Here is a 10,563-nt window from a genome sequence, read left to right as displayed (position 1 = left end):
GGGAAATGACATGGGAGTGATTTCTTTCTAATCTGTTGCTTTCATTGGTTAATTAATAAAGAAATTGCCTAGGCCCATTTGATAGGCCAACCCTTAGGTGGGTAGAGTAAACAGAACAGAATGCTGGGAGAAAGAAGCTGAGTCAGGGAGTTGCCATGATTCTCCCACTCCAGACAGACGCAGGTTAGGTTAAGATCTTCCCTGGTAAGCCACCTCGTGGGCTACACAGATTATTAAAAATGAGTTAGATCAATATGTAAGAGCTAGCCAATAAGAGGCTGGAACTAATGGGCCAGGAAGTGTTTAAAAGGATACAGTTTCTGTGTAATTATTTCGGGTAAAGCTAGCCGGGTGGCAGGACACAGCCCCGCCACTCCTCGTACAACAGAAGGTGGACAGAGGGCTTTCATGGCCGGAGAAGTGAATGTGTTCAGAGCTCATAGAGGAGGAAACTCAGAGGGGAAGAAGTTAGAGTAGGTATAAGCCAGACCGCTATGGAAGACTGGCCTTGATGCTTGAGACAACGGGAAACTGAGGAAGGTTTTGAAGAAGGAGTAGTATGAGGGCAGTGACTCTGTGTAGAGCCCCATGTCACGGAAAGATCCCCCATACAACATGGCTGGACTTACCATGCCAGCTGTCATGATGAATTAGTATAGGTTTCCTCATTACAACATAAGCATGATTGAATCACTGTACCCAAATTGAAACATCTGATAAAGTCTGAGCAATGAAACAAAACACGCATGCACACAACAAACAATGGTCATTGTGAAAACCAAGTATGCATAAGCATCAAAAACCACAGGTTTGTGTGCAAAGGAAAGACACGGGTGTGTCACAGGGATGGCTCCATGCCCACCTTCAGTGTAGTGCTGTTTACAATGGCCAAACAGCCAGAATCAAGCCACGTGCCCATCGGTGGTTGAATGGGCAGAGAAAATGTGGCATGTATACTGAGAGGAATACTACCCAGCCATGAAGCCTTGCTGTCTGTACAATACCATGGACAGAAGGGACTTGTGCTAAGTGAAGCAAGCCATGCATGCAAGTCAAATATGCCATGATCTTACTTAGAGATGGAACTTAAAATTGTACAGTCCAAAGAAGTTGAATGTGGAATAGTGATTACTAGAGGCTGCAGAGGGCAGAGAGAAGGAAGGGCTGAGAAAAGCATAGTCAACAGGCAAAGTGCTAGTTATATAAGGAGAAAAAGACGGTGTTTTGCTCAAAGCAACCAGAAGAGAAAAAAACGTGAACATACTCACTATAAGTCCCGGTTTCTGGACTCCATCTTTGGAGGCCCTGTTCCTGTGCCCGCCAAAACTTGATCCCTCCCCCGAAGACGGACAAGGTAGCCTGCCAAAACCTTGACCACTCAACCAGTCTATTTAAACCGCTCCCTGGAAAGTTCCTTCGCAGTCTTCGTCGTGTCTCTCCCCGCCACCCTGTATTCACTTCACAGCTTCCTGGTTCCCCTCTGGGCCACCCAAGAGCGCAGGAATCCCATTAAACCTGGACCTCCTTTAATTCGGCTCATTGTCATTTGGCTTGATTGGGATTTTTGCGCCAGCAGAGAGCTCTCATTACGAAAATTCCAAACACTCACCATGTTTAATATGATGTCTGTGCCAATTACCTGAACTTGATCATTATACAATGTTATGAGTTGAAGCATCAGTGTAAGCATAAATATACATACACCATTTATCATAAACACATAAATATCATTTTAGGTATGAGCAAATATTTAAAATAAAAATTCTAAAAGTCAACAGAATCAGAAACATGCATTTATTGGTACTGTCTCAAGTTTGATGGACTAACAGCATTCCATACCAGTGAGCACTCAGGAGGAAACGGATGTTAAACTCCTGGTATGGTTGGAAATTAGCATAGTCCTCTTGAATTAGGGGTCCAGAGTCTCCCCAGAGAAATGTGTAAGACAGCCTGGCTCCAGGTCTGTGTAAGAGATGTTCAGCCAGGCTCCAGAAAGGAAGTTTCGCTTTCCTTCTCCGTTGTCATGGTACCAGACAAACTCCTTGGACCGTTGTTTGCTTATTTGAAGGAGTGAATAAATAACCCCAGAGGACAACCAATCAGGAGCCACTATTGGTCCAACATGAAGTGGGACAGGGACTTAGGAAGGGGGTAGTCAGCGGGAAAGGACAGACCCAACAGGATGATCTGTCCCTCACCAGAAGTAGACATGTGACTGGATATAGGGAAACTGAGTTTTAAAGTCTGAAATCTTGGTATCTTAAAAATAAGAAAGAGGCCATCATCATTCAGCAGATTAGCTTGAAGTCTAAGAGGAGAGGTGGCTTGAAAAGCTTGGACGGCAGGACTATAACATGGGGTCAGACTGAACGTAGAATCTGGGAGCTAAGGACCCGCTAAGAGGGAGCTTTCACTAAAAGTCCTGGAAAATATTATCTTGCTTGCCCACTTACACATGACATGGGCATGGCAGAAGACACCCAAGGGACCCCCACCTGCCACCACATGCCACACAGGCACCACAATGAGGAGCAAGCGTGTGATGGGAAGACGGGAAAGAAAGAAGTGAAACCATTTGTGCACTTGAAGAGAGGTAGAACTGGAGATACTAGGGAGAGGAAGAGCCTGCACTGCCCCCTGAGGCCATGGTGAGGTCCTGGCCCATGCTTCAACTGAGGACCGTGTCTGGGTCCGTGGCCCTGTGGTAGCAATGTCCGTGGCTCATCTTACCACCAAAGGCCATGCTAACATCTCTGGTCTGGGCTGCTACCTGAGGCAATGCTAATGTCTGAGGGCTGTGCAGAGTTGGCCCCACCCTTGCCTGGGCAGCACAGTAGAGCTGGCCCTGGTGACTGGAGTGTAGGAGAGCTGGCCCAGGGGGCATGAGCACCGGAAACTGGCCCCAACCCTCACCTGGGCAGTGTGAGGGAACTGGCCCCAAAGTGGTGAGAGCAGGTGAGCTGGTCCCACTCCTTGCCTAGGCAACACAATAGAATTGGTCCTGGTGGTGAGGGTGCAGGAGAGTGGGAGGGCTGACTAACTCAGCTACCACCCAGTCCCAGATCCAGGGCTTTAAATTGGCCCACCCAACATCTACCCTTCAGCACATGGAGGGACGGATCCTGAGACCCAAAGCTGCAGGACCTCCATGACAAGGGCGAGGATTCAGTATTGATGGCGCAGCAGAGGCCTCTGACCAGGCCGATGACTCATTGCAACGAATACTTGCAAGGAAAACTGGTAAACGCTATACTGTGACACACCGTGACACACCACGCTACCATGGTGACATTGTTTGTTTTCTTTTGGTGAGGGAGGTTGCAAGGGTAGAGGGTGGATACAGAGATAAGGAGGGACAGGGAGATGAATGGGATTGGGGTGCATGATGTGAAATTCACAAAGAATCCATAAAAAGTTTAGAAATGTTATTTCATTGGGGACTGTAGAGCCAGCTCAGTGGTTATGAGCATTTACTGCTCAGTCATAATTACTGGAGTTCTGTTCCCAACACCTACATCACGAATACCTGTAACTCCAGCTCCAAGGGATCCAATACCCTCTTCTGGCCTCTGAGGGCCCCTGAACACATATGTACATATACCCATACTGACCCAGATATATACATCTATACACAAACAAATCAAATCAAATCTTAAAAAGTGTTTCCATTATCTATGCGAGAGGGCAGGAGCCCCAGGACTCAGGAGACGTGGTCCTAAGTGAGCTGGTCAGAGAGTCCGCGTGGGCTCATTTGTAGTGAAGCAATGATGACAGACAGTGGGGATGAGGGGGGAGTGTATGTCTGAGACCTTAAGCCAGCCTGAGGGGGAGTCCCATAAAACAAACAGGCTGAGGGGGAGTCCCAGCAGGCAGTTTCTGCCAGCAGTGGTCCCAGCTTCCTTGTTTGTGCCACAGATTAAGAATCCTCCTAAGGCTATTATAACCCCTGGAAGCATTTCAAGAGTCAAATAGTTTCCATTACTGAAAGCAGGTAATTCTTATTTCTCCTACTATTCTATTTCATTAAATCCACATAGAAAGCGGAACTGTGTTCTAGCGGCCCACGGTCAGAACTTCAGTCTCTGGGGTTGGCCAGATAGACACCTAGAGCTGACACAGTGTTGTCTGGATGCCATCCGAGATGGAGCAAGAAAATAAGATCAGAGGTTTAAACTTAGAAGCAAGGTCAGTGATGATTTTGCTAAGTTTCTTAATGCACTGGAAACTGGCATCCAGGATGGCAGGGCGAGCTGTCCTGTGTCTGCTCACTAGTTACTCTATCAAAACTCAAGTCTCAAGTCCAAATGGATCAAAGACCTCAACATAAAGCCAGCCACACTGAACCTCATAGAAGAGAAAGTGGGAAGTACACTTGAAAGCATTGGCACCACTTCCTAAATATAACCCCAGCAGCACAGACACTGAGAGAAACAATTAATAAATGGGACCTCCTGAAACTGAAAAGTTTCTTTAAAGCAAAGGACACAGTCAACAAGACAAAAAGACAGCCTACAGAATGGGAAAAGATCTTCACCAACCCCATATCAGACATAGGGGCTGATCTCCAAAATATACAAAGAACTCAAGAATTTGGTCATCAAAAAAAAAAAAAGCAAATAATCTAATAAAAAAATGGGGTACAGACCTAAATGGAGAACTCTAAACAGAGGACTCTAAAATGGCTGAAAGACACTTAAGGAAACGTTCAACATCCTTAGCCATCAGAGAAAAGCAAATCAAAACAACTCTGAAATTCCATCTTATGCCTGTAAGAATAACCAAGATCGCTTGGTGGTGGTGGCGCACGCCTTTAATCCCAGCACTCGGGAGGCAGAGGCAGGTGGATCTCTGTGAGTTCGAGGCCAGCCTGGTCTAGAAGAGCTAGGTCCAGGACAGGAACCAAAAAGCTACGGAGAAACCCTGTCTCAAAAAATCAAAAAAAATAATAATAATAAAATAAATAAATAAAAAATAAAAAAAATAAAAAAGAATAACCAAGATCAAAAACACTGATGACAACTTACGCTGGAGAGGTTGTGGGTTCTGCATTGCTGGTGGAAATAGAGCTGGTACAGCCCCTTTGGACGTCAGCTTGGCAATTTCTCAGAAAATTAGGAAATAACCTTCCTCAAGACCCAGTAATACCACTTTTGGGTATATACCCAAAGGATGCTCAATCATGCCACAAGGACATGTGCTCAACTATTTTCATAGCAGCATTGTTTGTCATAGCCAGACCCTGGAAACAACCTAAATGCCCCTAAACCAAAGAATGGATAAGGAAAATGTGGTACATTTACACAATGGAGTACTACACAGCAGAAAAAATAATGACATCTTGAAATTTGCAGGCAAATGGATGGATCCAGAAAACATCATATTGAGTGAGGTAACCCAGACCCAGAAAGACAAATATCGCACGAACTCACCCATAAGTGGCTTTTAGACATAAAGCAAAGAATTGTGGATGCTTATAGTCATTTACAATCATTTTAAAGCAGAGTAACATCTGTAATGGCTCGGCTTGGCAGGAAGGACAAACTTTACAGTGTCCGCAGGAAATACAACAAAAAATGCTAATCTTTTAAGTGTTAATTTTTAATTTTTAAGTGCTGTGGTGTGTGTTTCCACACTGGTTCAGATCTCAGCAAGCCCTGTGTTGCTGAGAAAGGCTGTGTCTTCCCTTAGTGCAAACACCAGGGGTCACTAACCGTTCTCTTACTCATGCTCTGGGTGCCATTACACACCATCATCCCTGCTGCCATTAGAAATCTCCAGTGCACAGGGAAGCAGCTTTCACACAAAAGTCTTTTACGAAAGTGGGGAGATGGTTCAGTGGGTAAAGTTAGCGAGAAATCCCAAGTTCAGATCCCCAGCACCCTCAGAAGCCAGGAGTGGAGACAAATGGACCTCAGGACACACTGGTGGCCAGCCTAGCCCGATGGCTAAGGTTCAGACTCAGTAACAGATGGGATCTCCAAAACTAATGTGGACGGTGACCACAGAAGGAACCTGAGGTTGAGTTTTGGTCACATACACATATGTGCCCACACTTGCCAGAAAACATCATATAAACACCATACACACAAATACATACAAAAATTCATGAAGAAAATTTTTGTAAATAAATTACTACTTTAAGCAATTAAATGGTTTTTCTGTATAAACATGGGAATTTGTGCAATTTACAGAGTATAGGGAACTGCTAAAGTTGTTTTGTTTTTTAATGCTACCTCTAAGGACTCTGCTAGGACAAAGCCATTTGATCGTACATTGTAATGTTTCCATCACGTGATGTTGTCAAAGAGAGCAGCTTCATATTTATCTAAACATGACACCCATCAGTGAGGTCCCTTTGCCAGCCAGAGCTGTGAGACATCCCTTGCTCCCAAGTTAAGAAACTTCTAGTCAGTTAAATTACCATTGCTGGCAGTGGGTTGTTAAAATTCCTCAGGATATTTTCCTAAAATGCTGTGCTTCAGCAAACCCATCTATTATCTCCTCCTGCTTTAACTGGTGTTGAGGGTTCTCAAATCCCTCTTTCCTGGTTGTGTCAGCAATCCTGGGAAACCCTGGGGTTCTTCTCGCCAGTGGGGAGGTTTTCGACTGAGCTGTCTGAACATCAATTCTACAGCCACTTCTCAGCTCCTTCACTCATTGCTTCCTGTGATTAAGCCCTGACATCACTAGGAGGCCCATGCCGGTCACTGACTGGCTAGTTGACTCAGGCAGGACTAATGGTTGTGGTTTCAAAGTCTTAGGATGCTCCATGACTCGCTTTTCTCTCAACTTCCATACAATGTCTCCCAACCCACAGGAGCTGGCAGGCGCCAGACAACTGATGAAGGTATGGGGAAGGGTTCTTCCTTGGAGAGCGAACCATTGCTATAATGGAGAGTTTAGCCGTGTACACCCAAGGTGTGAACATGAAAATACATCTTCGTAGATATAATTAAGATGGAGCTATCATAGGATTTGCTGGCTATTAAGCCGGTCTGATTGGTGTCCTTATAACACACATACTGGTTGAAATCCTTAGTACTGGATAAAAAGGAGAGTGCAGGCTGTGTACTGGAATTCATCAGTCCTGTTTCCTGGCTAAAGATGTATAGGATTCGGTCATTTAAGAGCCTTCCCCAGCATAATGGACCAGATTCTGTTAACCCCTTTCTCTTTTTACTTACTCTTGTCAGGGCATTGTAACACAGCAACAGGAACAAATAACTAATACAGTCATCATTTCTCAGCCATCGTGCGCTGGACCACAGTGGTTCCTGAAGATGACCAACCCTGCCTGGTTCCCCACAACCAATAAACCCTGCTTTGAAGGCCTGTGATGGCTAATTGTGTCAACTTGACATAGTCGAGAGTGGAGACCCCTTTCCAGACAACTCTACATTATGCCAATGGACAAACAAAGCCAACCATCAAGACAGTGGGATCCTGGCACACACATAGCACAATCCTATTGTGACAATGTGGTGGGGTACGTGGGCAAGGCTGGTAACTGGTAGCCTACCACCTGGGGCTCTGCCTGGCTGCCCTAAATCTGGATGGACCAAGCAATTTACCCACCAAAGTCCATTCTTTCTGAGAGGCTCCATCCTGATGCCATCACTGTGCACAGGTGGGAAGTGAGGAATGGGAATGACTAGGCTGTGCCCAGATGACAGGACCCGGCACACTGGTGTGCCATGACTCACCTGCACTGCCCGCTGTTCCTGTCACACTCAGAAATGGTCGCCTCGACAGTGCCTTTCCTGGAGCAGTTGCAGGCTTCACAGCCAGCCAGGGGGTGGAAGTTGAAGGCATTCACCTCACAGACTTCACACTGGGGCCTGACTGTGCGGGGTGGACAGAGGCACTTCCCCGTCACCTCTTCACAAAGGCGTCTGCCACAGTTGCAAGCTGCCGAGGGACAAAGAGACACTGCATAAGAGTTGGACTATACAGAACTGGGATTTCCTGGAGTTCCCGTGGAGTTTGGGGATATGTTTTCCTTCCCCTTGTGTGGGTGTCCATGCTGATCTAATCAGTCAGACCAAGGCTCCCAGGGGAAAACAGTGTGCGGCCCCCAAGTGAGGAGCAGCTGGACTAACTGGCTCTAGGCTAGACACTCCACAAACCTACCAGGCTGCTGGCATCCCATTCCAACATGAGCTTCCTGTTCAACAGAAAGCTCTAGAAGAAATCAAGTAGGGAACGTTCAAGACATTGAACGTTCCACAGCCTCCCAAAGCCCTGCAGGTCCAGGGCCCATGGTCAGCACAGTCTACAGCAGTGACATTCTTGTCTGTTCAGACAGAGTGTCCCGTGGTGCTCTGCACACCTGTAACTCTCACTGCCACTGACAGCATGGGCTGAGCCAGGCATCGGACCACAGGGTAGCTCTTAAGTAAAAACACGAGGGTTCCTAATTTAATGAGTATACACCCATGAGACTTTGAATGTCCTTTCTGAACGAAGTTTTCATTGGATCACACAACCTGAAAAGGACTTTTGAGAGGAAAGGGACCAAGTTATCCATATGATAAGTATACACTCACATTTATGTTCAAGCCCTTGAGCCTTGCCACTCAGACCACAGTGTGTAGACATGGGGCATGAGCTAGCCTGCATGTTTATAAGGAATACAGTGTCTTGCCGCTCAGACCACAGTGTATAGACATGGGGCATGAACTAGCCTGCATGTTTATAAGGAATAGTGTCACTTACGCTTGCAGTGTGGAAATCCATAGTGGCCTGTTGCACAGCGCGTACACTGCCTCCCGATGACGTTGGGCCGGCAAGGGCACTGTCCACCCTCAGGATTGCAGTGCTGGCCGGCAGCCCCAGCAGGGTGACAGTCACAAGGCAGAGCACCGTTATGGTAAAAGGCTACCAGGGACCTTGCCGCTTTTTTACAGAATCCAGAGGCTGCCTGGGGACTGTGAAAACAGAACCACACATAGTGATAACCTAGGATATGCGTCTTTCCTCAACTTCCCTTTCTGACTGGGTCCACCTGGCAGCATCTTTGTGGGTGGGGGCGTTGAGCACTAGAGTTTGGGAAGAAGTGAAAAATGGCCCCACTGTGGTTTCAGCCAGTGACAGCCACCCTGTCCCCAAGGACTGCTCGAGGAGAAGGCATCACAGGAATGGCCAGTGGGAACCTGGTGTGAAGCAGCTGCAGGACAGGCTGCGCTGTGGAAAGATAATGGAGGCTGAATGACGTGCTGAGAACTGTCAGCTCCTGAGCCTCACAGTCGTCCAGCCAGGGATAAGGGAGCTTAGCTGTGGTCATTCCCGAGAATGAGTGGTATGGAGCAGATGAGATGGGGCCTTAGCTTTTACTATCACTGTACAAGAAGAGCCCGTCTTCAGGGCCTCTGGAGCTCCTGGCTCCTTCTGGAAGCTTCTAAGGGGCACTGGATTCACAGCAGAGCTGGTATTGGAGCTGTTGTGCTCTTAGCACCTAGGGATGAGAGAAGACAGGGCACAAGGACACAGCTCTGGGCAGTCCCCATCACAGAGGTGATTGCCAGGGAAGGTGCCCTGGGTAGGATCTTTCAGTATATACTGAAAGCCAGTAGGAATTAGCAAGGTGCAAGAGATTCTCCTAATTGGTCCCTAATCCTGAGGTGAGGGTAGGCCTCTGCTGAGGTCAAGGTTGATTGTGGTCACCTTGCTCAGATGGTACATGTCGAGGTCTCTCACTAAGTGGTGGGCACAGTGAACGGCATCACCTTCCTGAGACGCCAGCCCCACTGCTCTCCTGGGTGGTGAGGAGAGGCTGACTCCAGGCCAGACTCTTTCCAGACCTCCAGCTTGGAATATGATCATGCCAGAGCCCTCCCACAAAATGACACTCACTCAATATAAAAACTGTCTCCTCCACAATTGCTGATGAACTCAAAGGACTTGTCCACTGATGTTCTATGAAGTATTTGGTAGTCATAATTCTCCGCCGGCACCACTAGAACACGGACCTAAAAGAAAGCCGAGGCCAGAGAAGGAGGAAGAGAATGAGCCCACATCCTTTCCTGCTTATTCAAATGCCAGCGAGATTTACAAAGAAAGCACAGCAGCAAACCTGAGGTGGGGTAAAGACTCAATGCAGTTGCTAGGGAACAGTGGGCACAAGCAGGACTCTGGAAGTATCTGCTCCAAGGAACAAGGAATCCCAGTGCTGAGTGGTGGTGAGTTCAAGGTGCCTAGCAGAGCCTGTCAGGGTGACTGGGGCATCACATGACACATGTGTGGGACTCCTGATTCTCTGGGGGCCACTGCTTTATATTTTAAAGGTAAGCAAACTAAAGCTGCAGAGCCAACAGGGAACCTATTATCGTGGCCCTCCTCTGAAGTTTATTTAGTATTTGTGGTGTAAATGAGAATGTCCTGCGTAGCTAATGTATTTGAACATTTGATTTCTAGCTGGTAGCACTGTCTGGGGAGGTTTAGGAGGCATGGCCTTGTGGAGTTTGTAAGTCACTGAGCCAGGCTTTGAGAGCAGAACCCAGTGAACTCTTCCAAGCTTTCTAGACATCCTTAAGGAAATGCTGAATTAACTCTGAGAGAGAGAGA

General features: G+C 47.1%; 1 protein-coding gene across 1 annotated transcript in view; it reads right to left on the bottom strand.

Annotated features, from left to right (window-relative positions):
* Lama3 (laminin subunit alpha 3) overlaps positions 1 to 10,563 on the bottom strand; it is a 220,910-nt gene that overhangs the window by 90,057 nt on the left and 120,290 nt on the right. The window contains exons 30-32 of the mRNA XM_005355767.3: positions 9,853 to 9,968; positions 8,716 to 8,927; positions 7,704 to 7,908 (exon numbers count right to left, since the gene is read on the bottom strand). Coding sequence (XP_005355824.1) covers positions 7,704 to 7,908; positions 8,716 to 8,927; positions 9,853 to 9,968 — 533 coding nt within the window. The remainder of the gene's footprint in view (positions 1 to 7,703; positions 7,909 to 8,715; positions 8,928 to 9,852; positions 9,969 to 10,563) is intronic.

This window comes from Microtus ochrogaster, chromosome 18 (genome assembly GCF_000317375.1).
Source record: "Microtus ochrogaster isolate Prairie Vole_2 chromosome 18, MicOch1.0, whole genome shotgun sequence".
NCBI lineage: Eukaryota > Metazoa > Chordata > Mammalia > Rodentia > Cricetidae > Microtus > Microtus ochrogaster.
Note: the sequence above shows the minus strand (reverse complement) of the source record. Positions and strands in the feature narration are given on the sequence as shown.